The 27,553-nt window shown below is 54.7% G+C and overlaps 8 protein-coding genes across 8 annotated transcripts; 3 read left to right on the top strand and 5 right to left on the bottom strand.

The window, feature by feature from the left end:
• Positions 1–514: 514 nt before the first annotated feature.
• MYCGRDRAFT_106905 (uncharacterized protein) lies at positions 515–6,476 on the bottom strand (the record flags this gene model as incomplete). Its single annotated transcript, XM_003855968.1, has 3 exons — positions 515–609; positions 1,071–1,245; positions 1,308–6,476. The coding sequence occupies 3 exons, from the start codon at positions 6,474–6,476 to the stop codon at positions 515–517; spliced, it is 5,439 nt and encodes a 1,812-aa protein (XP_003856016.1).
• A 1,566-nt stretch (positions 6,477–8,042) lies between these two features.
• On the bottom strand, positions 8,043–9,704 carry MgSlt2 (mitogen-activated protein kinase; the record flags this gene model as incomplete). Its single annotated transcript, XM_003855967.1, has 3 exons — positions 8,043–8,657; positions 8,713–9,029; positions 9,082–9,704. The coding sequence occupies 3 exons, from the start codon at positions 9,392–9,394 to the stop codon at positions 8,043–8,045; spliced, it is 1,245 nt and encodes a 414-aa protein (XP_003856015.1).
• Positions 9,705–10,217: 513 nt separating this feature from the next.
• MYCGRDRAFT_98253 (uncharacterized protein) lies at positions 10,218–12,356 on the top strand (the record flags this gene model as incomplete). The annotated part of the gene is made up of 2 exons (XM_003857594.1): positions 10,218–11,691; positions 12,350–12,356. 2 exons carry the CDS (start codon positions 10,223–10,225, stop codon positions 12,354–12,356), a joined length of 1,476 nt encoding a protein of 491 aa, XP_003857642.1.
• Positions 12,357–15,636: 3,280 nt separating this feature from the next.
• Positions 15,637–16,716, top strand: MYCGRDRAFT_65284 (uncharacterized protein; the record flags this gene model as incomplete). Its single annotated transcript, XM_003857595.1, has 2 exons — positions 15,637–16,005; positions 16,087–16,716. 2 exons carry the CDS (start codon positions 15,669–15,671, stop codon positions 16,359–16,361), a joined length of 612 nt encoding a protein of 203 aa, XP_003857643.1.
• An 18-nt stretch (positions 16,717–16,734) lies between these two features.
• Positions 16,735–18,119, bottom strand: MYCGRDRAFT_32802 (uncharacterized protein; the record flags this gene model as incomplete). The annotated part of the gene is made up of 7 exons (XM_003855966.1): positions 16,735–17,096; positions 17,148–17,193; positions 17,255–17,439; positions 17,502–17,711; positions 17,770–17,874; positions 17,935–18,002; positions 18,055–18,119. Coding segments are annotated over 7 exons (1,041 nt in total), but the record flags the coding sequence as incomplete, so codon positions are not given.
• Positions 18,120–19,700: 1,581 nt separating this feature from the next.
• MYCGRDRAFT_88916 (uncharacterized protein) lies at positions 19,701–20,928 on the bottom strand (the record flags this gene model as incomplete). Its single annotated transcript, XM_003855965.1, has 2 exons — positions 19,701–19,962; positions 20,231–20,928. 2 exons carry the CDS (start codon positions 20,926–20,928, stop codon positions 19,701–19,703), a joined length of 960 nt encoding a protein of 319 aa, XP_003856013.1.
• A 2,369-nt stretch (positions 20,929–23,297) lies between these two features.
• Positions 23,298–25,378, top strand: MYCGRDRAFT_106901 (uncharacterized protein; the record flags this gene model as incomplete). Its single annotated transcript, XM_003857596.1, has 2 exons — positions 23,298–23,946; positions 24,002–25,378. 2 exons carry the CDS (start codon positions 23,503–23,505, stop codon positions 25,376–25,378), a joined length of 1,821 nt encoding a protein of 606 aa, XP_003857644.1.
• A 282-nt stretch (positions 25,379–25,660) lies between these two features.
• On the bottom strand, positions 25,661–27,552 carry MYCGRDRAFT_98251 (uncharacterized protein; the record flags this gene model as incomplete). Its single annotated transcript, XM_003855964.1, has 2 exons — positions 25,661–25,995; positions 26,062–27,552. 2 exons carry the CDS (start codon positions 27,314–27,316, stop codon positions 25,661–25,663), a joined length of 1,590 nt encoding a protein of 529 aa, XP_003856012.1.
• Between the last annotated feature and the right edge of the window lies 1 nt (position 27,553).

Here is a 27,553-nt window from a genome sequence, read left to right as displayed (position 1 = left end):
GAGTCCACTTCTATCAAGGCTGGAAACTCAAGAATAGAACGGAAAAAGGACGGTCGACCTGGTGCATATAGATTGCACATGTGATGCAGAGGGACGTGCTATGCGATCGTAGAAAAGAAGTTAGCTGGGCAGGCGATGTTGGCGTGCATTTAAATAAGGTAACGAGACAGGCTACTTGGTACAGAGCATGCTAAGCAATCGTACAGACAAGTTAGCAAGTTCGGCCATATACTCGTACATGTATGCGTACATGGCGTGCTGAATGGCCGCGCAGACATGTTGCTACACAGATGTTCAGGCCATGCTGAGTAGCCGTACAAGTAAGTTACCAAACTCGCAAAATAGTCGTAAATGTACTTGTGGCAAGGCATGCCAAACAGCCGTAAACGGATGTCTTAGCAGACAAGCCAAATAGTCGTGCATCTTCATGTACCGGGCTGAATAGCCGTACACGCAAATTACCGACTCCTCACCATGATTGTATTCCCGAAAGAACTCACCTGCCGTTGCGAGGTCATGTCACAAGAGACTTCGACATCCACGAGCTCGACTGGCCAATAGCGCTGGCATTGACATCGATCGTGAATGGCGAGCAGCAAGGTTCAGTATCTACAGGGATAAAGTGTGGCGTCTACGGAGAGAGCGCCGAGATTGTGGAGGTATGTCCGGTATGTCTGGCCTTGCAATTTCATATGATGCACAGATGAGCCACGAGAGCGAATGTATGCAAGGGTATGTACGCGCGAGTAAACCAGAGTCCGGAGCTGTTCTTCCTCATGTCCAATCGTCTCTCATGTAAAGGTCGTGTGCATTCGTCCCAATCCCAACCTATACCAGACCTCGTCCGTTCTACACTCCATACCGCATCGTCCACCATCTGCTCGCAACGTTTGTCACCCTCCTATTCTTGGCGCATCAAAATGTCTCGCTCTCAGCGCTGTCGTAAGAAGCTGCAACCAACAATCTGATAAGCACAGGCCGTCGAAAACGAACCCAGACCCGACGATATGCCAGGCAATGTTGCAATTCTCCGTATCCAGGTGATCACTCCTCATCACTATCAAACGCACCTTGTCTCGGCACCGGCTTGCGACGCACAGTCCCAGCATGGTCCACCAGCCTCGCAGTAGCGCCAGGGCTATTCCCAGCTCCCGTATTCATCGGACGCGGACCCGTGATCTTGCGGCCAGGGGAGCGCATGTCCACGGCCTTGGCGGATGCAAGTTGGATGTGCTCAGGGGAGATCTAGACATGCCGGGTCAACTTGAATTTCTTTACTGCTATTGCTCAAAATGAGAGTGACTTACCCGACCACTGTCCGTCTCGAGCGAGTACCTCACTTCCTGAATCGGCTCGAGCAGATGACCCGAACCGTAGGGCGAGCTGTAGGAGTAGTTCCTCGGCTTGCTGAAACCACTATTGCTGAACTGCAGCTCCTCGTCCTCGAATTCGTCGGCATCATGCTTGATTTTCGGCGGGACCGCGGGAGCTTTCTGCGGCTGCTGCTGCAGTGGACGAGGAACAAGCGGACTTGGGTCCAGCTTGGGGGCGCGATTGGAACCAGGGCTGTTGAGGCTGACAGGGCTAATCGGCTCGAGCTGAGTTAGGCGATGACGAGCTAGGCCTGCTGTTCCTGCCGATCCCCATCCCGCAGGATCGAAGTCGCTGACAGTACGTTGTGACAAGTCGGAGTTGGTTCCTGTAGGATCGTCAAAGATTTGAGCCTGCGATTCAAGGGTGTTCTGATGACGTCCTGTTGGCCCTTGTCGTGGCTGAGGATGTTCGAGTAGGAGTGAGTTGCGATGCGCTTGGTATTTGGGATCCTCGAGCATGGCGTTCTCGTCTTCTTGCACAGGCGACGGAGCGTATTCGTCGTCGTAGTAGTCGCTCTTGTGATACGATGATGTCTCGGACGGGATGAGTGGTGATGGAGTTCTAGTCATCCGACTTGCGTGACTACGAACGCTGCGCGCGTCGGCTTGCCCGGCATTGCGATCTTGCTCCTTGGCCAGGCTTTGAGTCGAACGAATCCGATCGTCTTCGTGCAAAGAGTACTGCTCGTCATCATACTGCTTGAGCGTCGAACCAGATCGCGAGGCCTCCGAAGCAGGCCGTAGTCCGCGAGACCGCTCTGGACTGTCGAACACAGCTGGGTCTGGAGCAGCTGAGGAAGCCGTAGTACGAGACCAGCGCGAGGTCTTAGGAATCGGAGGTATGAACGACGTTGAACCAGAGCTCCTGTGCTTCTGCTGCTTGTCTGGACTGGTAAAGGTTGCAGCGTGTAGTGGCGACACCTCGTTCGGTGACAGACCCCGCGAGCGGTAGGCTTCCTGTGTTGGGGTCAAAAGACGCTCGTTGTTCTCGAATTGGTTGTTCAGCACGTTCTGCTCGTGCGGGCCGAGCTCGTCTTCATCATCTTCCAGAACGGTGCTGACGCGGGTGTCAGATCCACGACGACCGTCGTATCCAGAGTGGAATTGTTGCTTTTCCCTTGGCAAGGCGGTGAAGTGGCCGGAGTGACTTGGCGTGCTTGAGGTTCCCGCTTGTCCTTCCGGTTCGTACCCAGAGTCAGGACCGACTCGCAGCTTCTCATAGGAGTCCAGGGTATCTCCAGTGTATGATCGCTCAAGCCCAGGTCGTCCGCCAGATTGCTGCTTCAGGTCCTCGACATTGTCCAAGATCTGCATCAGCATGTCTTCGATTCTAGCGAGGTCTTTGGCGCTCTTCCCGCCGGTCAAGCCTTTCAATGCTCGTCGGAGAACACCCTTGCGCTTGGTCTGGATGTCCTCGTCAGATTGTGCAGGCAGACGTGGCGTACGAGGTGAGCCAAGCGGTTGCGGACGTGGACCACTGAGCACTTTCTGAGCAGTATACTCGGCATCGCGATCGGTGTTCTGCATGATCATCTTGTCTTGCTCCGCGATGAATTTCTTGATCTCATCAAAAGACTGGCGCATCTCGGCGGCACTGCGCACAAGTGTAACCAAGATCTCGGTGTCGCGAGCATTGCGCTGAGCGTCGCGCACTGTAAGATGATCCATCAGAGCAACGACGTCGTGCGACTGAATACGGTCGACACCTTTGCCAGTCGAACGGTCGTAAAGTGGTGAGCCCATACCGTGCGAGTCGCCGCTGAAGTTGCGCTCGTGCTTCGGGTTGACCGCGAATGGGTCATCCGCGCCCAGATCCTGAGCATCCATTGCGCGCTTGTACTCGTTCACATCGCCCTGTCCGTACGTGATGTCCTGCTTGGGCGTGATACCGCCAGCCGAACGGGTGCGACCATCGGTAGCGTAGCCCTCGTCGCGGAAGGTCGCTTGAGTCTCACCAGGAGTAATGTTGCGCTCGACCTCGTGTTGCCCGTTGCGAGTCTGCTTGGATTGATACTCGCGACGCTCGTCCCGCTCATCTTCAGCAGTCGCCCTGTATGCATGGGCTGCCGCAAGCGCCGCTGCTCCTCCGCCAGCTGCTGCCATGATGGCGTCTGCAGTTCGGCGTCCAGTAGACTGGCTATCGCGGTTGGCAGGTTCAGAAAGCGGGTCCGGCGTGTATGGCCACGTATCCTTACCGGTCGCATCACCGCCAAGTGGACCTTGTATGATTGAAGGATTGGTATTGAGATCTGACTGTGAATCGTAGTGACCGATCTCGGGCATCGGGTCGTCCGCAACTGGCAAGCCACTAGCACTCATCTTGGGCTGTTGATCGATAGTCCGACCCTGTCGCACGGCTTTAGAACCAGCGTGTCGAGGCAGTTGTATATTTTCGAGCGAGCCGGACAGATGCCGCGCATGACCTTTGATCGCTGCCCACCGGTCTTGGCTGGGAATTGACTGGCTAAGGGTAGAGCCTTCGTATAGTGCAAGACTGTCATTTCCTTGAGAACGAATGTGTTCAGCCATGCGGTCGCTGTAGGAAGCGTTGCGCTTGCCGGGACTGCCTCGAGATGAGAGAGCGTAGCCATCAACGGTGGACGGCTCCATCAGCGAAGCGACTGCAGATTCGACAGCGACGGGCGTGTGGATGAAGTTCGGACTAAGGCCAATGTCGCGTACGTCCTTGTCTTCACCGAAGCTACTCTCGATGGGCGGGCCGTAACTGTCGTCCGTCAAAGTTGTGAAGCGTTTCTCGTCCTGAGGGTAAGGATTCGTCTGGTAGGAGTCGCGATTCGTTGCTGCGTCCATCGAATTACGGTATCGATCGTTCACCAAGTGTTGTCGCTCGAACCACTCGTCTGCCGTCTCAGCGCCTGGAGTCGAGGCTCGATCATTCTGGAATGGCGAATGCGACTGCTCGGCCGGAGTGACAAAGTCGTCCATGCTGGCATTGCGAGATCGCTCACGGGAGAGGCCAAGCTTCGTCGTAGGGGAAGATTCCGCAGATCGCAAAGACGATTGCGAATGGTTGCCACTGCGCAAACGACCAGCGGAAGAACGCGCAGCAGTTGTTTGTGGATGCGATGCATGTGGCACGAGAGGTTCCTCGTCCTCAAAGTTCTTCTTCAGACTCGACACACTCTGGACTGGACTGCTGATCTTTCGCTGTGTTGTTGTTCTTGTCGTTGTTCCGTAGCCATCAGCATCCATGTGATTGCCATCGGAAGTCTTCGCCATGGCAATGCCGCCCAGTCCAGCCGCCGCAAGAGCTGCCATCCTGGCTTTGTTGGAGATACCACCATTGGGGCTTCTCGGACTTCTGGGGCTGTTATCAAAGGAGTGGTTGGAATGGCTCATGCCCAAGCTTTTTGAAAATGAAGCTCGCGTCGGGGTTCGAGAGGACGTTGGAGAGCCGTCACCTATCGAGCCACGAGACACTTCCCGTACAACAGACGGTCCATCGGCGGATGTGCTCGACTTGGTATGCTCTGATACCAGACTCGCTCGAGTGGTATCTGAATCGTTGAGGTTGCTGGCGAGTGGCATAGGCGGAATGGCGGGTTTGGTGTAGGTCTCACCCAATTCTGTGATACTTGCTGACCGGCTCCTACTGCTTCGAGATTTACTGCGCTTCTTGCGTCGCTCGTGCATGTCTCCACTGGAATCGTGATGTCGCAAAGCTGCTGACGTGAGGATGCCGCCTGCGAGACCGGCGGCAGCTGCACCACGAAGGCCATTGTTACTCTTGCTGGAGCTTGGCCGGAGCTTCTCTTCAGCCTCATAGCTTTCTCGTCTCGACTGTCCAGATGATCGCCGACTGCTCGAAGGTCGTTTCTCGGAAGGACTGTCCCTGCTCGACTTGCGATACTTCACACGCTCGGAATCCCCTCTCGACAGAACAACACCAGGGTCGTCTCCATCGCGATTGAGCACCACCTTTGGCTTTGAGGCAATGTTGGGAGAGCTTGAAGACTTGCTGACTCTTCGCTCGAGATCTCCATCGCCTGATGCTCTCTTACTACTCTCGTAGCTTCTCAATTTCCGATCCGACTTTTGGTCTTCCTTAATGGCATTAATCTCGGGAAGGATCATGCGCTTAATCGTGTCCTCGACCATTTCCAGCAGTTTGGGATTGTTCGTCATCCGAGAGGCTTGAGATGCGCCAGAACGAGAAGATAGCTGACTTGTTTCGGCACCGCTGACTGTGTCCTCCTCGCTGCGACGTGGATGTGAGGACTTCCTTCGGCGCTCACGAGATTGCACGTCCAACTCAGAGTCCTTGGCGCTTCGTTCGCGGTCTGAACGGCTGGATTTGCGCGACTTGCTCGACGACTGCTCCAGCTTCTCCATGACTTTCTGTGTAAGGCGTTCTCGGCTATCACTTCGATTCTTGCTGCCAGTCCGCACGGGTGCTTTCAGATAATCCACATCATCTCGGTAGGTGTCCATGGTCTGGCCGACTTCACTCTCATCGTATCTCTCGCCTTCCAACATGCTGTCCGGTGGCATGGAAGACACGTTGGATCCTGCGGGTGCATATGTCAATTCGCGAGAGGGTCGGCGGTTGGAAAGGTCGCTTCCGTCGTTCAAGACTTCGATCTCAACTGGTGGGTGACCTGATACGTTGCTTCCAGACGAATGACTGAGCTCTGTGCCTTGACCCACAGGAGCGCCCGTCTCGATCGATCTGCTTCCAGTGCCCAGAGAAATGCGGCGAGTGTATGATGGCTTCCGATCAGAACCGATCCCCGTGATCTGAATCGCTTCGCTCCCCGACCTGCTCTTTTTACCCGAGCTAGGGGTGACCTTCACTCGAACGCTCGGCTTGCTCCGACTCTTATCACCCGTCTTCGAAGCCTCGAAGTATTCGATCAAGAGGCTCGTCTGGCTTTTCTTTCGACTGTGGTGTCCTGAGCTACCGTCTCTGGTTTTGCGGGTGGAAATCGTGATAGGACGGCCGTCTTCGGGGATGGAGTAGGAAGTCTTATCGGTGCGCGCGGTAACGTTTGTGGCAACCTCTGTCTCGGCGCCGGAGGTGGTGTCTTCTCCAAGGGATTCGGTCGGTGCTGGAAGCGGTGGGCGACGAAACTCAATGCCCATGTTGACCAAACGACGGCATCACTCTTGGAAGTGGATCCCAGGTGAAAGGAGAGGCACAAGAGAAAAACAGAGCTCGCATGGAACTGGACGCACAGCGACAAGGAAGCTGCAGCACTCGACGGCTGTTGCGACGTGCTGTGTGCCAATCGCTGATCGTGCCGCGCGAGCTATCCGGAGGCGTGCGTTTGTTGCAGATGGATCGCAAAGCACCAGACTGAAGTGACCGTCGTTGTTTTCCTGTACAAACGGCGACTGTCTGAAGTCGTCGTTGCGAAGCGCAGCTGTAGCTCCGCTTATGTGTTGGCGTTGTGCTCCACTTTTGCGATCAATTCACGATCGGATCCCGGTAGCTGATGAGCATACGAACTGCTTGCGATCGATGCGACGGAAGGAATGCGATGATAGGAGTACGCTGTTGTACGAATGGCGCCGACAAACACACAAGTCCGAAAAAGCGATGTATCGAGTTGCGTGTCGGTCATAGAAATGCGAGAAGAGGGCGGCCAGCCACAAGATAGAGTTCGTTGTCCCGGCAATCCTTGTAATTCTTCGGTTGCGAGCTTGTAGAGAGTTGCTTGCCTCTCCCTTGAAGAAAATAGTAAGCTGGCAAAAGATGCAGACGTAAGTGAAGTTTAGACGTTTGGAGGTGATGTTCATGAACTCCAGGTTCCTTCTCCAAAAGTTCACATTCCTTGGGTCAAACGGCTCCAACGTCGCGGCAACGTTCGCGATGAGCATCCGGAGTTGGTGACCCTTGTGCAGCTGTGCTCACCAGCCTCTCCCTCCACCTCATCCATGTGCGACTCGCAGGCGCGTTCACAAAGCATGCGCCAATCGCAGTCGGGATATCCATCCAAGTTCTCTGGTCAAGTTCGGGAGACCCCTTTCTCTTCCCTTCACTCGTGCCAGCAGAGCTCCGCCTCTTCCCTGCCCGCCCCGAGCTGCATCTTCAGAATATCGCATCTGACTGCTCTCATTGGACCTAGCCATCATCATGGACATTCCGACCGGTGAGGCCAGATTTACGGTCGGTCGACTCAGGTACAACAAGATGTGTATCGTACGCGCGAAACCACGCGAGGAATATTGAATCATCAAAGGACTGTCGGCTGAACGCCGTCGATGGGTTATCTGGTTCGGGATCGACAACGGTTGGAGTTGCTCCCACGGTGCTGTTATGTAGCTTAACTTTGGTGGACAAGTGCAACCGTTCCGGCCAGCTTGTGCATGTCATGTGTTTGCTGCAATGACAGCTTAATAGCGAGTATCCCTACTGTCGTGTTGGGCAGTGCAGATAACTAAGCACGTTACGCTATGACTACCTATCTGTGCGGCCTTGTTAGACATCTAGCAGCTCACCAGATCAGGGAAAGAAGCGGTAAATCGACTGTCATTTATCCAGGCAATGCACTCATAGAGCTGGTGAAAGTCATTCGACTTTCGTTTTTCAAGTTCGTTATTCAAGTCATCGCTTGCATGCAGCTTTAGCAACGCTATCAAAGCTGCCACCAAGATCGCTTTGAGGTTGGCCGAGATCCCACAACCTTTCTGCCGACTGTTCTGCATCTATCGCATGGCGTCCAAGCCGTCGTGAAGCTCCCTTTCCAAGCCATAAGGATCCGTGCTTCCCATCTCCTGCGGTCTGGGATCCTCGTGCGTGCGATCGTAGCCATCAGGTATCGGCACCTGTTGACCCTGTTGATGCCCTTGTGAGTATTGTTGCTGTTGCGGCGCTCGTACGGATTGACGGAACTGTCTGACTTCTTGCAAAATCATTTGGCGCATTTCCGGAACCTCCTCCACAACCTCGAAGCCAAAGTCGAATGTAGTCGGGCAGTTTGGCTCGTCCGAGGCGTCGTGCCAGATGGAGAGATAGCGGTGCTCGAGAGCTTCATCCACGTCGATACGTTGGCTTGGGTCGAAGGCCAACATGCGGTCGAGCAGATCCAAGGCATCCGGATTGGCATTGCGGAACAGAGTGTGGAAGGGAATCTTCTGCATGTACGGCAGGTTGCGAACGTATTCCTGTGCACGAGGAGATCCGATGCGGGCCAATGTGGACTCAGACGGTGTTCCGAGGTAGTGAAGAATCTGGTTCAGCTGGTCGACATAGTCACGGCCCTTGAAGAAAGGCTTGCTGCCCAACAATTCGGCAAGAATGCATCCAACGGACCAGACGTCGACTAGGATATCGTTAGCAAGGATAGATTCAGACATATGAGATCCGTAGTGACTTACTAGCTTTTGTGTAGCTCTGGAAACTAAGCATGATCTCAGGCGCTCTGTACCATCTCGTAGCAACATACTCGGTCATGTATCCTGCGTTCTCCTCTGGGTCTACGCTGAAGCCTCTTGCCAGACCAAAATCGCAAATCTTCAGCTCGCAGTCGGCATTGACCAGCAAATTGCCCGGCTTCAAATCACGGTGGAGCACATTCGCGCTGTGAATGTACTTGAGACCGCAAAGAATCTGGTAGATGAAAGATTGGAAGTGAGCGTCAGTCAGAGGCTGTCCTGATCGGATGATCGCTGCCAGATCGCACTCCATGAGCTCTGCGGACACATCAGCTTTGCCCATGTCCATTTCTACACACTTCAATCTTACCTTCGTACAAGTACGTCTCGTTGAAGTTGTCCGGTCTCGGAATGTCCATGTCATACAAACAAGTGATGTTTCGGTGCCCTCGGAAATGTTGCAGCAGCTTGATCTCTCTCAATGCCCGCTTGGCCAGGATCTTTTTGCTGAAGACATTGGTGACCTTCTTGATGGCCACACCTTCGCCCGTCTGATTGTTCGTCGCAGCACACACAATGCCGTACGCGCCCTGCCCCAGCTCTTTTGTCACAGTGTACCGCTCGTCCACGATGAAGTCCTGGTTGAACACCTTGAAGACCTTGCGGCCTTGTAGGTCACCCATCTTGCGTGCTGTCGGCGGCCTGCTGGGATGGTAGGAGCTGGTCCGCTCTTGACGAATGGATCTTGGTGTTTGTCTGCGTTATCTCAATGAAGCACACGAGATTGTCGAAGTGGTCGTTTCTATCCCTGCAGACAAGCTTGGATGTTGGGATCCACCTGGATCGACGGGAGTTTGAGACTGAAGAGCGGGAGAGAAGATGAGGCGGTCTGAGCAGGTTTCGTTTCTGTCTGTGGTATGATTGCAGACCAGCCGCAAATGCTGACCAAGATGCAGTCGGTCGGGTAAAATGGTAAGGTAAGCTGGATGGTCAGCAGCGCAATGAGCCTTGGAATGGGAGAGCACAAGGGCAGCCCCTCTCCAGGGCAGACGACGGGAGACATGGTGGGGTGGACGGTGTGACGACGACTGAGGCATTCACGCTTTCGACGGAGCGAGCCGTCAAACTCGAGGACTCACATGTCGAGTTTGACAATAGGTGCTCTTCCATCACACTTCGTTTCTGCGTGAGTACGGCAAGCATACCTGGTACGGCAATGCACAAACCTGATGAGAATCCCTCAAGACTGCTCCGAGTCGAAAGTTCCGACTCCGAAGAGTGCCATGCCGTTCTGTAAGGTATCTTAAGTCATGGCCCGACCGAAGATGCCTCGGTCGGGGTCCACAGTCTCGGTCTCGTATGAACAAAGTACCTTCCATTAGCAGCGAGAGCTGGGGCAACGGTACGGTAAGCTTACACCTAAGCGACTATCTGTCCATCTTGTGCAAGTATAAAGACACTCACTCCCTTACGAGCTTTCCCTCTCGCTGTTGAACATGATACATCTCACAATGAACGATCTTCCAGCCTTCACTTTCACGCCCCTGGACAACATCACGGGCGTCCACCAGCGCGTCGTCGACAAGTTCCACACCCATCAGACCCGAACACTCGAGTACCGCTTGAAGCAGCTGCGTCAGCTGTATTGGGGACTGAAGGATGAAGAGCCGGCCTTGTTGGAGGCATGCAAGCTCGACTTGGGCAAGAGCGCTTACGAGTCGTACCTGACGGAGGTCGGCTGGGTATTGAACGACATTCTCTTCATGTGCAAGAACTTGGAGCGATTCATGAAGGATGAAAAGGCCGAGGACACCAGCTGGACCAACATGCCCATGGGACCCAAGATCCGCAAGGATCCTCTCGGAGCTGTGTTGATCATTGGCGCGTACAACTTTCCCATTCAGCTTTCGCTGGGACCACTTGTTGGTGCTATCTCGGCTGGATGTACTGCCGTGCTCAAGCCATCCGAGAGCGCGACCAATGCTGCAAGAGTCATGCAACATATCATTGAACAATCGCTGGATCCAGAAGCGTACCAGGTCGTCCAGGGAGCCATCCCAGAAACGACTGCACTCCTTGCCTGCAAGTGGGATAAGATCTTCTACACTGGCAACGCCACTGTTGGAACGATCGTCGCTAAGAAGGCGGCCGAGACTCTCACACCAGTGACCTTGGAGCTTGGAGGCAGGAATCCTGCGATCGTCACAAAGAACGCCGACCCCAGACTCGCGGCGAGACGTCTGCTATGGGCCAAGCTGGTCAATGTGGGTCAAGTTTGTGTCAGCCAGAACTACATCATTGTCGACAAGGAAATCCTCCCAGAGTTTCTCCGACAGCTTGAGTTGGCTCTCAAGGAGTTCCAGCCAAAAGGCGCCGAGTACGATGATAGCTACGGCAAAGTCATCAATGAGCGTCAATGGAAGCGCCTGAAGTCCATGCTCGACAGCACCAACGGCAAGATCCTCTTCGGCGGTAACACCAACGAGTCGACACTCTTCTTTGAGCCGACTGTTGTTCAAGTTAACTCCGCCGACGACCCTCTCCTCGCCGACGAGTCCTTCGGCCCTCTCATCCCAATTCTCCCCGTCAACGACCTCGACGAAGCCATCCGCACCGCCAACAAGGTCCACGCCACTCCCCTCGGTCTCTACCCCTTCGGATCGCAAGCCGAGACAGACAAGATCCTCTCTCAGACCCGTTCAGGCGGCGCATCGATCAACGACGCCTTCTTCCACGCCTCCATTCCCACCCTCGCGTTCGGCGGCGTGGGCGACAGTGGCACGGGCGCTTACCGCGGCCGCGCCAGCTTTGAGTGCTTCTCGCATCGCCGCTCCATCACCAAGACACCCGCTTGGCTCGAGGGCATGCTGGATATTCGCTACCCTCCCTACACGGACGCGAAGCTGAAGAAGTTCAAGAAGATGAACGAGATGAAGCCCGATTTCGATCGCAATGGCAACTCTACGAGCGGTTTCATCTGGTGGGTTTTGGGACTGGGATCGAAGAGCACGTCTGGTGCGGGCGGCAGGTGGGTCATCGTTGCCCTCGTTGCGGCGTTCGCGAGGTGGTGGAAGCTGACTCGTGGTTGAATCGTGTAGTTCAAAGCTTTGATGAGCGGAAAGGTTGAACGTCAAAATCAGTGTGGCAGCCACTAACTATGGAGGGAGGAATGCGAGCATCAATTTGAGCTGAGAAACGGTACATTAATTTTTGACTACATCTTCCAGAGATCTTGTGCCAGTCTTCTCAATCAAGCGTCGTGCCGCTGTAGCCTCTGCTATCTTGAGAGCATATCGTCATCCCTTCGAGCAGCCTACAGACCCTCCCTTGCGACCAGTCTCAATGGCTTCATGATCGGTGACCGCTGATACACACTGACATAATCGATGTGTGCCTCCCAAATATCTCCCAGCTTTGCCTGATCCTTGATGCCGAAGAGAGTGGGATCCTTCAGCATGATGGACGTATTGGTCGCCATCTCCGTGGCCTGGCAGAGTTCTCTGCCCACCGCAAAGTCGGGTTGGTTCGAGACGAAGATCCGGAACACCGTCTTGCCGCCTTCCGATCCGAACTCGGGTCCGCTGAAACCGCCATCTTCGCCAAAGTGGTGCTTGCGGAAGAAGAGCATGGCCGACCAGTGCATGAGCGCATTCTGCTTGGTTTTGGTAATCATCTTCTCGCGTGGTTGAAGCCCAATCATCAGGGTTCTCAGCGTTGGTTTGGAGAATGGGAGGAAAGGCCGATTACCTTTCGTCACTTTGAGATCCTCCCCGGTCTGAGCCTCGTGACGAAGAGCCGCTTCGATCTGCCAGTGGAGCACCATGTCTCCGTACCGACGCAAGGGACTGGTGACTTTGCTGTAGTACGGCATGCCCAACATCTGATGCGTGATGGGTTCGGTGCGGAGCACTGTAGTTCCGATCGACTTGACGTACTGAGCGCCGAGCCACATAGGCATCTCTCCGTCCGGTTTCATTGCTGGCAATACATGATCGCGGTAAAATGACTCTCGGTCAGGGGCAGCTGGGTTTTGCACGGTACCTCGGAAGATAGCAGGAAGTTTCCGTTCGGCACACCAGGAGGCGGAGATCTCGCAAGCAAGCAACATGCTTTCGCGGACGAGCACGTCGGAGGTGGATGCTGACGGAGCGAACCAGTTGAAGAGTCCACGGGTCTGAAGCTGGATGATGGGATCGCCCACCACTGTTCGTGACCCTTTGCGATAGATTTGATCCCAAGCGAGACCTGGCTGCCTCCAAGCCTGCCAGACCTGCAAATCAGGCCTATGGGAGTCGAAGAATAGACCACCTGCTGCTTTGCGCCCGGCGGCTCGCTTCTCGGCTAAAGCCATGAGCGTCTTCAGGTCCTGAATATTGGCCGCATTCAAGTCCGCAACCGCGCTGGTACGTGGACGAGGAGGTGGCGGCTGGCCTCCAACAGAGTAGGTGCGAAGAGGAAGTTCGTTCGAGTTTCCACCCAACCCAAGGAGCCCGTCGACTTCTCCCGGTGTGATCGAGATGACATTGCGAATGATGCCGGGAGTGACCTTGTGTTCGATCGTTGTCCCATCTGCATCAAGTTTCGCGCTGAATGTCAGACACGGCCTGTTTGCCTTCAAACTGAAGTGATTCTGCGTGGTCCATCGTGGCAACATCATGTAATTCCTTTCGGGCATGTAGATGGTCTCGCCCATGTGACGCGCCATCTTGGCCAATGGATGCAAGTGATCGAAAAACGCGGTCGGGTTCGCGACGTGGACGTGTATCCAGACCTGTTTGCGACCATCAGGTTCAATACCAGCCTGTTCAATAGATATGCCGTCATCAATCTCAAGAGCTCCAGCGTCATCAACACAGTACACCGGAAGGTCTTTCCAGTCGTGGCGCAAATCAGCCATGGAGTCTTTGAAGTCCGGGTTGTCACTCATAGCTAGCAAAGAGTTCATGAGGTTCGAAAGGGGCTTGCTATGTTGCGAGCTGGGCAACAGGAGATGTTGATCAAAGCGTACTCGATTCTCGTACGGCATGATCGTGCCTATTTCTTGCAGAAACAGGTAGCCAATCTCAGCTCCGAGTGCCTGATCGGGATACAACTCGGTCGCCTGCAGGATAAGAGGTGGTAGGCTTTCGATACGCGGAAGGCCCCTGAACATGCTAGTGCATGACCAAGTCTCCAGAAATCGTATGACCTGCTGCTCATAATCGTCGAAATCCAAGCTCGTCTCAACCTTGACGCAGTCTTGCTTTGGCGCAATAGGCAGCCTCTCCTTGCTCGGTCCAACGTTGGCACCCAACGAGACAGGCTGACGGTTTTCGCGGTTCTTCTCCACGATGGTTCTTGCCTTGCGGATGAAACTGTGCACGACTAGAGCGCCATGCAACGATTTGTGCTTGTTCCGTTGCGCCGGAGTCATCACGCTTTGAGCAGCCATGTCATCCTGCCATTCGCGGAGCCATCTGCGGACAGTCTCGATATTCTTCACTTGACCTTTACTCCGGATTTGCATATGCCCAGTCACGCGGTGCGACCGGCGGTCAACGTTGAAGGCAAACCCGGCATGGCCCAGCGCTTTGTGTACGGCGAACAGCGCCGGCTCCGTGACTTCTTCAGTAGATAGCTGGAGGAGAGTCTTTGCGGCGGTCATAAGCGAGCCGTAACGGAGATCGGTATCGTGAGCGAGGATCGAGTGGGCTGCATCTAATGCATTGGCGTTCTGTCGGTATATCGCCAGGCTTTCCTCGTAGAATGCGAGCAGTTTCGACACCACCGGCGCGGCCAGCTCTCTTGGTATTGACAAGTCTTCAGTAAATCCTCTTTCGGACAGCTCCTGAATGTCGGCCATAGACTCGGGCAAAGGTACATGTTCGAGCAGTGACTGCAGTGTTTCTGGTTTGACGAACCCAGGCACACTGTACTGCACATCAGCCTCTCTGGTATGGATCCAACGACCCGTCATGGTCAAAAACTGTCCATATCCTCCGGCAGCCTTGAGGCGGCGCAAGTGCACAGCTACAATGGATTCGCGCTCGCTGCCCGTGAATTCTATCTCGACAAGGTCACCAGGTCGAACGTATTGTATAGCATCATCAGAACCGCTGCCATCATAGCCTTCCTTGCTGGTGAAGTCAGAGCTAGCGAAGGCAACATTCTCCTCCACGTCTGCTTGGCCAACCAAAGATCGATGAACAGTGCTCTCGTCTGGCAGCCGCGTAGAAGTATTCAGAGGTTCGTCGGATGGGACATAGTCCTCCTGTCGTGGGATATCAGGCTCGACGCTCTCGTCGCCGTGCAACTGCTGCCATTGCCTTAGCTTAGCACGAATACCGGTTGTTGCCTCGGCGTGCGGAGTCGCCGTCTCTTCTTCGAATCGTGGTATAGGCTCGGTTGATACTGCAGCTTGCTGCAATCTGACCGTCGCATGGTGGAAAGAGCGAGGTCGATGTGAAGGCGATTGATGTGGTGATGCTGCAGATGCGCCTCGAGGCGTTAAGCACGACTGTAACGAGGGCCTGGCGACGGCCCCGTGTCGACGGACAGGCTGAGCTCCTCTTGTAGCCTTCACTGGTCTAACGTCTCCAGCACCAGATGTTGCGCTGCTCTTGCTTGCTCGAGATCTTCTTGACGCGGCCTGAGTGTCCGCCACCACTCTTTCCCTTCTCCCATCGATCGTTCCGCGACCTTGTCTTTGCTGTGATTGAACCCGACAGCTGAGGCATACATATCCGCTCTTCGCTGTCTGGCCCAGAGAGCCATTCCGCGTAGCTAGCATGATCCCGATAGATGCAATGAAATGTTTGGAGAGCTTGCCAAAAAGTTCATGGGCGTCAACGTGCCTCGAGGCGCTAAGACCACACTCTATTCTGCGGAGGAACCACGACACCTCCGAGAAGCTCGTCCATTGCTCAACCTTGACGCATCACCAATCTCTCCTAGAAGCACGAAGTAGAGCCAGCCGTCATGGCGAGCTCAACTCAACTGGGCCCGCCAGTTCCTCCGAGACCCCCAATACGCACACTGAACGACCGACTGTCACTCTCGCCAATGTACCGACTGCCGCTGGGCATGCTGCTGGGTTTTGCTAGTGGTGGACTACTTGGAATGGCCAAAGGTTCTCAGGATGCTGGCTTTCGCTTCACAGCCGAGAATGCCCATCGGCAGCCCAAAACACAGACAGGCTGGTATCTGTATCACAAGAGCAAGAACTACAACACGATTTTTGGTGGAGTCAAAGAAGGTTTCAAGCAGGCATGGCGCTATACGTTCTGGGTGGGCATGTATTTTGCCATGGAAGAGGGTGTAGACCGAGGTCGTGCAGCAAGCGTGCGCACATGGAGAGGATTGCGGAGGAGAAAAGGTGAATCTGGAGCAGAAGCAGAGGCGCGTCAAATCGCCGGGAATCGAGATTGTCTCAGCAGCATGTTTGCTGGACTGGGAACCGCCGGAATATTCAGCGCGTGGAATCGTTTCCCGCTGCCTACTGCTGCGAGGACAGCTAAACTAGGTGCTAAGGCCGGGTTTGGATTTGGACTGCTACAGGATGCAGTGAGCCTGGTCAGAGGACGCAGAGTGGGATATGTGGAATTCGTCAAACGGGTCACCTTGGGCAGCAGTGAAGATGGAGATGGACAAGGAGACGAGGTGGCGGTGTGAACGGCAATCTCGGACAATGGAATGAGGCTTTCATCTCAAGAGGCTGTCAGAGACCGGCGCATCGAAGCTCCTGAGAACCTGGTCCATCGGTTTCCAAGCAATCTGCACCCATCCATCCAGCTGCGCGAAATTCAGTGCTCAACGGCGAGCAACGCGTGGATGATCATGAATGTCACCTACAGGACTCTGGCTTGTCAAGACGACTTTGTCATTGTAATGTAGCTAGACTATCTCACGCTCGTCTGAGTACTCGCAACTCAGGCACCTGCTACGGACCGGATACCGACGGAGGAGCAAAGCACGTCGGAATGTCTTTCTCACCAAGGTCCACCACTATGCCACACTACACTGCTCCACAAAGGTGCAATACCTTCTAGTTCTGAATGGCGCCTGGAGCCACTGGGCCCTCTGGACCGCCGTAGCGGGAGAATCCAGGGCACAGCGAGAATGAAGTGGTGTTCAAAGCCGTGATGGGTGCGCAGCCCAAGCCGCTGACCAGCCCAGTGATCTGGGATGCCGCAGCCTTGATCTGGGAGTCGCTGCTCTGAGCCGCGCTGGCAGCAAGGAAAGAGCTTGCAAAGCATCCCGGGTTCTTAGCGACATCAGCCGAGCTGTATGCGCCGCCAGAGAGCACGGACGGGTCGATGCCGTTGTACGAGTTCACGCGGCCCTGGTTGCAGCCGACGGCGAGGATCTCGGGTTGGGTCTCGGCGAAGTAGCGAATGTCGGAGAAGACTAGAGAAGGTCAGCTTGGTCATAGTAGGGCAGCGATCAGAGAGAACCTACAGTATGGAATGGAGTACTCGTCGGCTTGGTTGCGCTTGTACCAGTTCTGAAAGAATTGTCAGCCCGCCGATCGTCTTCGAGGACATCGATACTTCGGTTCAACTTACGTCTGGGATACGCTCATGGCCTGGGTTCCAACGCAGGTTATTCTCATCTCCCTCAATGGACATGAATGATTTCAAGTTGGCCTTGTTGAGTACGCCCTCAGGGTATTCCAACGATTTGTTACCCATGAAGCGGTAAATGAAGGTGAAGGCGGCCTGTGAAACGAGGATACCGGCGAATGGGTCGTCTGGAATTTGTCAGCATCCCGGGTGTCCAGGTAGGATCTGTGCCAACCGCAGACGAGCTTACAGGTGAAGTAGGGGTTCTTGTTGATACTCTCCAAGAAGCGCTCGCCTCTGAAGTCGCGCAGTACTTCGAGGTTGTAGTTGGCAGTGGCAGCATCTGGCTGGCGAGCGTACAGCGAGTTGAACTGCGACATGATCAATCTGGAGTTGGATCCGTACTGGTTCAGATCAGCGCGGAGCGGCGAGCTGTCCGTCTCGTAGTTGCCGTGGGAGCCTGTCAAGCACGTCCGTCAGCATTGAAGACCGGAAAGATTTTCATGAACAGAGCATACCCGCAATGCCGGTGTGAGGAACACCACGAATTGACCACTGTTCCCCGTCGCCGTCGACGGAAGCACCGTAGTTGGCAAGGAAGCCGCCCAAGTCGCGAGCCATGCCTAAAATCAAAGAATGCAATGGTCAGCTATTGTACACAATCACAGGATGCGGACACCGACCAAAGACCGCGTTTGTTCCATCTATGAACTGCTGTCTGGTAGCAATGCCGTTGTGCGGGATGTAGCCGCTGCATAAGGTCAGCAAACGAATTTGGTTCGAAGAGGCAACATCGCACTCACTGGTTGGCCATTGCGTTCAGTCCCGGGCAGGGTCCACGCGCATCTCCGTCTCCTGGAGGAACGAACTTCACGATGTTTAGCGGAGACCACTATCTGCAGCTGGACGTACTAACCTTGTACTTGCCCGAGGTGCTGACACGCTGGAGGGCGGCGATGAACGGAGGCGGCGCCAGAGGAAGAGCTCCCACTCCTTGTGGTGCAACACGGTTCTGGCGAGCTTCCAACAAGGCTTTCTCGAGGACAGGCGCAGCAGTGGCATCCATTGCTGGAAAGGCCGCAACGCTGGAGGCCAGCAAGGCAGTGTTGAGAATGGTGAACTTCATGATGACTGGTGATCGGTCAATCCAGGATGGTTTTGATGATGATGAGACGGTGTAAGGAGTTGAGCTACAATCACACGTGGGTAGACCACGGCTCTTGTAGACAGTCAAACTGCCTACTTTCCTGGATTGAGCAGATGGTTGCACGACACCGCCCGAACCGTATTGCTAGTTGCAGTCATCACCAGCCTGACACCTCCCTCATATGGTCAAGCGTGCCAGTACTACAGGTGTTGGCAGGTGATAGCAGAGCGATGTCTCTGTCGATCGCAGCGTTGCCTTGGTATATTCAAAAGCACTCTGGTAATTCACGGTCTGTCATTGGATGCGGCAGTCGAGAAGCTTGCAGGAACGATAAGCTTGCCAAACACGTTTGCTACTTCAGTCTAGTTCATGGTTAAAGTAGGTCGTAGGCTCGAGGCTATGGTCCAAGTAGTGGAAAGTTCCGATGCCCAGTCGTCAAGTTGCTCATGAATTGCCTCGGGGACACCCCACGGGGGGGGTTGTTCTCCTGATTTCTCCGCACTGTGGCTTGCGTTAGTGCACGACATTTCTATAGCACAGTAGCATGGAGACCTGTTGTCGACCTCAACATCATACCAGCCGAGGCTGTAACCTGGTTCGTTCGCACCTCTCCTTCGATTGCGTTGAGCTTGATGGGACCAGCACAAGCTCCATTTCCAAAGTTCACGCACCCCTTCTGCGTCTCCAAGCAGCGTCAGGACTCAGGACTCAGTAGACTGCAATATGTCGATGTCAAGAAATTGTCATGCACGGTTCGAAGCCATCCGCGCCGATCATTCGACTGTCGTCGAAGGCGTGAAAGGCGTCAGCCACCATGTGAAGGGCGCTGCTTATTCAAGCGAGTAGGAATGGTGTGGAGAATCTGGAACCCAGAATGCTGACTGTTTTCCGGTTCTGACGAGACTTTGCCCGTTCACAAATCGTTGGCGTGATCTGCGATGGTCGAGGTTCTTGAGTTGGCCTCGCCGCCTCGGCAGCTGCATGGCAGCAGGACGTCTCAAGGCAAGCTAGCCGTCCGAGGATTGATGCTTCGACTCTCGGTCGGCGCTGGAAAACGCCGCGGATGTCTCGGACAACGAGGTCCTCGTGCATGCATGCGAATGCGATGCCATGCTTCATCTAGCTGGCTATGCGAGCTGCCGAATAAACGTCCTTGGCGAAGCGCACTGGAAAGATGAGTCGAGCGAGAGGCAGAATGTACTGAAACGGGGTCTCTTGGACAATCTCGTCCACCCGCAGCGTCCCAGTCTAGCAGCAGATGAGAGCTTCCATAACCCGACGACGTGCGTTCGAGGCGCGAACTCAGTAGCAATGCACCAGTTGCTCGCGTTCCTGGTAGGTGATATCGTAGAACAACATGGGAGCGACGAGGTCGAGGTCGATGTTCCGGGGTTCTTGGTGGCGTGGGAAAAGCTCGGATCCGCTGATCCTGGTTGCTCTTCCCTTCTTCGCAGCCACAGCTTTCTTGCCGCCGTCCTTCAAACCTCGAATTGTCAACGTGTCGCTGTCCGCGTATCGATTTGCTCGATACCAATTTTCGCGAGAGGAACAAGTTTGGACGCAACTATGCAAGTCAAAAGAGGAGCTCAGAATTTCGATGGCATTCGAGTCATCTGCGTTTATATGTACATTCTATTGACGCCATGCAACATATCGACGTAGACAGCCTCCCGTGAGTATCGACAACCATCTTCCCAATGCCGCGCAACAAGATATCCCACCTCCCAAGACCCATACCCGAATACTGAAACACTGACATCTGAACAGACTGTACAGTCGCCTCCCAATGGTCGTCCCCATGCTAGCCATAAAACCAGTACTCCGCCGCATACGGAACTTGAACCAAAGACCCCGCCGTGCTGCAGGTCTTCGGCGCAACACCACCCGCAGTCTCGACACGATAAACGCTCGACATGCCATGTGAACGGCCGCTAGCATTGTCCACGAGGTACAGCCAGTCGACCGCTCCAAGTCTATTCGCTCCAGAGTAAGCGCTGCTAGGCGCTTTGGCACTACCGACCTTCTTGGCTGAAAGATAGTCGCCAGATCCCGACATGTCGAAGTTTGGTGTTTGGGTGCCATTGACCTGCTCGAAAAAGTGTTCTCCAGCGGGTTGTCTCCGAGCAAAAGCCTCGCCCATGCGATAGCAGTTGTCGCAGTAGCCGTTGCTGGCGCTCGGACTACACTTGGTCTTCTTGAGGCAGGCCTCCAAGGCTTTCAAGGTGGCTTTGGTGATGTGGTCGCGTTTCGATTTGCTGACTTCGGCTGTAATATCATAGAGCCGAGCAAACGCGCCTGCTGGGGACACGTTCTGAACGTAGGTTCCGGCGGTCGTGCAAGTGTAGTTCTGGAATCCTGCACCGAGCACAACGTGCTTGAGGGCTCCAGAAGGTGGAGGCAAGGGAGTTGCACCGGAGTTGTCGACCTCGTTCAATGGCAGCTTGGGTTCCGAAGACTGTGGCAAACACCGGGCATTGGAGACAAAAGTAAGCAATGTTAGTGCAACGATAGATCGAAGTAGAGGGGCCATTGTTGAGAAAGTTGAAGGTGGGCGACCGGGAGAGAAAGAAGTTCGATGTGTTGGTGTTGCGCTGGGAGATTCGGATGACTAGGTGTTTGAATTGTGCTGGGCTCCCTTGTCGTGCATTGACAACGTGGTGTCCACGCGACTTTATATACCACATCATTTATACGATTCTCGACCTGAGATCATGATCTGGACGAGTAGACGAGCCCTGAGCGCTTCCTGTGCCATTCCAACACTCTAAGTTTCTTGGTGTCAGCCATGAGCAAGCTCGGACGGGATCTTTTGAGAATGCTGCATGAGACCCGCCAACATACATATCAGCGATTAGCCTGGCGGTGGCGCGTGGCCCCGTTTATCAGGCCTGTGCGTTTTTGACCCAGGTCAACGAAGACTATTCTCTCCGGTACTAGTCGTGGTTGTGACTATGAAAGCGGTAACTCGAGCTTAATTCATCTGAACGACCAATTCGTAGGCTGGGAGTGTCTCTTCAGATCTCATGGCGATTTGTTCCCGCACGGGAGTGTCAGAAGCTACCGGCACCCAAGCATATGCGAGTGGCGCCATGTCGCGTGGTATACTGCCTTGTTGCTGCTGTGTCGCCATCGGAGGGTGGGTGGGTCCATTGTTGGTTCTCTGTAGAGGCGGGCGAGCTTCCTTCGCGATTCATCGAAGTCAGAGCTCGGTGCCGCGACTCAGCGGCTTCGACGAGAGAGTTTCCTTCGTAGGGTGTAGCAGAGCTTTGCCTGCGCTTCCGTCTACAAGCGGCAGGATGCTCCAGAGTCCAGAACAGGTGTCGCGAGTCGTCGAGCATGAAGGCCCTGAGTACGCCACAATCGAGCCAGCCTAAGCGCTATTGGCAGCAAAAGGCCGCAGTTCGCCGCGCACAATGGCTAGCTAAAGAGCCGCATTGGGACGTAAAACGTCCTAAATTTAGGTGTCTTTGTTCCACCGGCCATGCAGTGCAGGCTTCCAGCATGGACGTCCGCGACTAGCCATGTGGGCATTATGCACGAAGAGCTTCACCAACTTCGCGCATTGCTTATGGCGGGGTATGCTGTATGGCGAGACCAGCTTGAATGCTGCAACACGCCTTGCTTTATATAAAAGTGTTTGAGCAGGTTAGCGGACGGCCAGGTCATGTGGCCTCCATGAGTGCGCAGCGAAGAGCTGTAGACTTTGAGCAGCAATGCAATGGGATTCAAAGATCGATTACTGTCCGCTGAGGTCTGCACTCTCGAGTCCAGGCATGCCGTCAGCATACAGACACCTCAAACGGTGCTGAAGGGATGCGCGAGCCGTGGACAACCGTGCTACCACTCGGAGCAGCACATCTCCACTTGCATCCACAGAGGAGGATCCCAATGACCCACTGCAGTAATCAGCCAACATCTCCGCATTTACGCGCCCGGTCGCACAAGGCCAAAGTTGCCCAGTCGGAGAATTCTGCTGGCGGTTAAGCATACGATGGCAATGCTCCCCCGGAGCTCTGACCTGGTTGCGATGCGCTTTTGACTGCAGCTGGTGATAAACTGGAGTGCCACATTCTTCAACGTGTCGTTTTGCTCGGTTGCGGGATGGAGCTGTCGAGGTCACACGGAAAGACAGAGGGCCGCCGGATTAGGAGACGACTCGCGAAAAGATACCGAAACGATCACATGTCGCTTTCGAAGCGGCGATGAAAGCGTGCTTCACGCAAGATTTGTCGCCGGCGCGGAAACAGGCTCAGAAGGCAAGTCAGCTCGTACGGCTCGATCAGAACTTACGTGCAGCGCGTAATGTCGATTGTACCCGATCTTCGCACAGCTCCTTCGCCGATTGGAGCCCATTAGGAAGCGAGTCGCTCCAATGCGTCGACAAAGCTGTCACCCACTGAGGACGAACAACGGGCTCAGCGAGGTCGTCCCAGCGGGATGCTATGCTCGCTTCAACCTTGACGGTCTGAGCAGGGAGGGTCTGGGATCGCATCGTCGGCCGAAGACTGGATATCTTGAAGACGCACGGAGTGAAAGTGCGCATCGTATCTCAATCTGTGGCGGACGTGTTAGCGTGGTCATCTGTTTGCGCATGTTCAGTAGCGCGCATGAAATTCCCGGTGAGAAAGCGTCGACCTGTGCGCCGGTTGGCTAGACGCCGCGTCCATCAACACTGCGGTTGGTGATGTTGTCAGACGGAGTGTCGATGTAAAGACGAAGAAGAGTGAAAGTCAAAGAGTGGTACCTTAGCACTAAAGTGCGGGAAGAGCCGCCGTGACGAGGTTCCAAAGCCGGCGCGAAAGTGCTTCAAGATCGCCGAGCACGCTTCACATGATCCCTCTCATACAGACGACGGTGTGGAGTTTTGTGCTTGCTTGCGATTGATCCTCTGAGCGAGACCTTACATTGCTAAACCTTGAACGATCGAGAACCCTTTTTTTCTCAACGTAAACCTCACAGCGACGCTTTTGTGAACGATCAAACGCTTTCAGCATCCACTGCGAGCTCCGCTACTCCGCTACTCCTCGAACGCTCTTCAACCTCGACACAACTTCGCGACTTGATCAGATCGACTGCAAGACTGCGACCCAGAACCTCAGCCATCATGGCGATCGCACGCCATGGCTCGCCGTCATTCATGAACGAACCGTCGCCCTCACCACAACCGCACCACCAACCGCTCACGAAGCGCGATGTCCGCCGAAATCGCATCATGGAACGACTCCAGGGCATGATCAGCTCGTTTTCGGCAAATCAAAACCAGCACTACCGTGCTCAATTACAAGGCGTACAGGTCGACATGACCATGGTCCTGCGGGCTGATCCATACACTGCAGAGGGGGTGCTAGAAGACAGCCACGAAGACATTCGTGCGCTGGTGGAGGACATTATGAAAGGCGACGTGAATGGAATTGGTGGAGTCAATCTTCCTGCCGATGAGGCCTCAAAAAATGATTACTGGAGTCTGGCAGGCAGGCGGTATACAGAGTTCGTTCGCGAGGTCAACGCAGCTGTAGAGGAGCGAGATGCAGACTTGACGGCATTGCATGTGAGTCGAGGCCATTCGACCAGTCTAGCAAGCAACTACTGACCACTCATCCCAGAATGGATACGAAACCTCGCTCGCTGAACTCGAACGACTGTATCAACAACGCCTCCATCAAGCCGAAGAAGAGCACAAAGCCCTCTCACAAACCATTCGAGCACGCCTGATATCATCCCTCAACAAGAAGCGAGGCCAACTTCTGCGCGACAAGGAACAACTCGACATCGCAGACAGCAATGCTATGCTTCTCCATCCAAACCATTTCAGCATTGGAAACAATCCTGGTTCACCAGGTCACAACGGCACAGCGGTCAACAAGCGGACACGACATTTGCGGCACCATCGCGGTGGCAGTCCAGGACCAGTCGTAGAAGCTGGAGAGAATGGGAAAAAGAAGCGCAAACTGAATCCTGCCGACGACGAGCAGGCCGGAAACGAATCACCAATGGCAGCGCTCGCTGGTGGAAGAAGTCCATTTAAGAACGCAAGGGTTCAACGAGAATACACACAATTCGAGGCACCGGCGTACAGTCTGGACAACTTATTCACGGAGAAAGAGCTTGCGATGGCTACGGACACGGCTAAGGTGGCTACCTACAAGTACTTCCACCAACCACAACAGGTGCAAGATCAAGCTTCGAATACAAACGGGACTGCAGTGCCCTCGGTCGATGGCGAGGTGATTGAATCCGCAGAGCTGTCCGTGGACCAGGAGATGGCGGACGGTACGACGGCCGGATCACCACCACCTGCTGCACCCGACATGGAACGAACCGCGTCCCACCAAGTGCTGACACGAGGTGGTGCTCGTGCCAATCCACTTGCCGCACTCTCCGATCTTGCAAATGCGGCAGCTGCAGCATCTTCTTCCGCACCTGTCATTCGAGAGAACCCTTTCACTCCTGTCGCGCCGCCGTTCCATGCTGTCACTAGAAGCGAGAAGTCCGGTGCTCCGGCGCCTCCAGCGGTCAACAGTCTTGACATGGAGAACGACTTCGAGATGATGCGACGTGCAGGTGCCGACTTTTCCGGTCAAGCAGAGGAAGACGCAGAATCGAGCTCAATGGTGGCTGAGGAGGCTCGCGAAATGCGCAAACAACTTCTGGACCAGGCATTGGGAATCTCTGGCGTACAGGCACCGTATCGCTTACCGCAGCTGGAGACCGGACCAGGAGCATTGATCGACAAGCGTGGTGTAGACCGCGAGGCTAGGACTGGCTTCGCACCGCTCCTACCAGTCGTTGCGCAGATCGAGTCGAGACTGAAAGCTACGAATACACTAGGTCTGCCTGGGAGCAGCATGACCGCGGCGCTTAATGGGCGACTGTTGGCGGGTGCTGAGCCCATGAGCAGGACTACAAGCGCAGGCGGCATCAGTGAGATTGGGGAGCCTGCTGGTCCTGGCAAGCGTGGTGGAAGAGGAAAGCTGGTCTGAGATGACTGCAATGACTCTGCACCGTACGGACACCTTCGATCCATGTGTCAACGACGCCAGAGACGCAACTGGCCTATATGATAATGCAATACCCTCGCAGCCAGTCCCGTGGCTTTGAACACCATTACAGATAAAGATACAAGCACAGAAGCATGAGACACCAATGAAAGTGGGTCATCCTCACTGGATTCTGAATTGGATCTCGAAAATTTCGTCTCATTCGCAATCATCAGCTACAAGCAGGTTCCCGCGCCTCATGGGTATCTCCATAAATCGTCAAAATCATATTTCTTCCCACGGCAAATCCCTCGCCTCAATCCTCGTACATGTCAAATACCCCAAGCCCGTTGGTCCAAAGTCTCTCAGATCCAATTCCAGAAAATTCCGCATGAGCGGCTTGACCACATCTCGCGCCAAGTTCTTGACCTCATCCACCCGTCGCTCGAAGCGTTTGAGGTTGTCGCGATTGTACAGATCGATGCCGAGTTGCGAGCCGGGGGATTTGAGGAAACGTTTCAATTCGTCGCGGTTGAGGTAGGCCGAAGGGTCGCTGGAGCCGATTAGACGGTAGATTCTGCCGGTGTTGATGGGTGGAGGAGGGGGAGGTGGTTGTTGGGCTTGTGCACGTGAACTTCCTCGCTGAGAGGCGAGATGGTTGCTGCTTCTGCTGGCTCCGCGCGTACTGGACTGTTGGCTGATTGTATTGGACGCCGGCCTTGCGCCGTTGTCTTTGAGTATGCCTGTCGGCGCTAGAGTGGTATTTTCTGCGAGCCATTGTCGGAAGAGTGATATTGCAAGCCAACTCAAGAAGTCGTTCGTGGGAGTGACTCGTTCGCCTCGACTTGTCGAAAGGTTCAGTCGCCATAGTTTTGACTCCACCTTCTCCTCGATCTCCTTGAGCTCGTCGACTTTGTCCTCGATAATCTCCATTACACTTGTCTCCACCTGGCCTCGTAGTTGTGGAGCAGCCAGAGGCCACTGTCCGACCACGTGAATCATCGCTTCCGTGAAGATTGTCTTTGACCTCGCCAAGTAGCCCAGCTTCAGATACGACGGTGGATATTTGGCGATCTGCTTGAACAGTCTCACGCCAAATCGCAAGAGATGATGGTCGACTCTGCTGCCGACGATTTCTAAAGCGTCGTACATGTCGGCGAGGTGTAGCAGCGCTTTGCACTCAGTGTACGCAGTGGCAATATTGATCGTGTCAAGATTCGGCGGATGATTGTACATCGTTCGGAACAGATTGTCGTAGTCCTTGAGGATCTCGTCACCTGGCTCCGGCGGTCCACTTGGTGATGGCCTGTCGTTCAAGCTCAACGAGGTGAAGTTTGTCACACTTCGGAAGAAGTTCTCACTCGATGCTGGAGGCTTATTTCGCACAGGGGGTGGATGGCCAGCATAGTCGCCAAATATCGATTGCGATGTGCCGTCCTTCTGTACCAGCATGGGTACGTCGTCGTCTCCTGCGGACGCCCAGTCCAGCTCGTAATTCCATCTCCGGCCGTTCTGTTCATACGATGGTCTCCGCTCTTGACTGCTCATCCGAGAGCTGCTCCCAGCAGTCATGCTTTCCACCTCACTGATGCGCGCAAGACTCCCTCCCACGCTACCAGGACCCTCGTCTATAGCCCTCCCGCCCCATTCTGCTCTTGTACCAGCCTCGAAGAAGCCCGAGCACTGACTCAGAATGAGCCTGTGTAGGACATACTTCATCTCTTTCCTGCCACTTGCCTTCCGAACCACAATCTCTACATCGCCGGTGTGAGAGAAGACCGGGAATTCATTTTGTGGTAGATGTGAACTCGATCCACCAAAGTGGGTGCGCGCATGTCGATGTCGTCGTGTCGCCGATCGTCCGGAGATCACAGACGAGGCTCGTGGTGCGGATATGGGAGGCTCAGAGGGAGCATATGGCGGCGCGTGGTGGGACACCATTTGGAGACCTCTTTCTGCGTCGTAGCCAGCAATTGCGAGATGAGTCGTCCCATGCGATGCGGTATCTCGTCGAGACGTGCGCTGAACTCGAGAGATGGCTCCTCTTTCTTCGCTCCTCGGGCGGTGTACTCCGACTCACGCTTTGCTTATGCTTGGACGTCGTTCATGGCATGTTTCTCGTAGACCTCAGGCTATCGAAGGACTCCAACATCTTGTCAGAGTCTTCGTCGGCCATGG

The sequence above is a fragment of the Zymoseptoria tritici genome, chromosome 1 (genome assembly GCF_000219625.1).
Source record: "Zymoseptoria tritici IPO323 chromosome 1, whole genome shotgun sequence".
In the NCBI taxonomy this organism is placed as follows: Eukaryota; Fungi; Ascomycota; class Dothideomycetes; order Mycosphaerellales; family Mycosphaerellaceae; genus Zymoseptoria; species Zymoseptoria tritici.
This window is presented reverse-complemented; position numbering and strand designations above follow the sequence as displayed.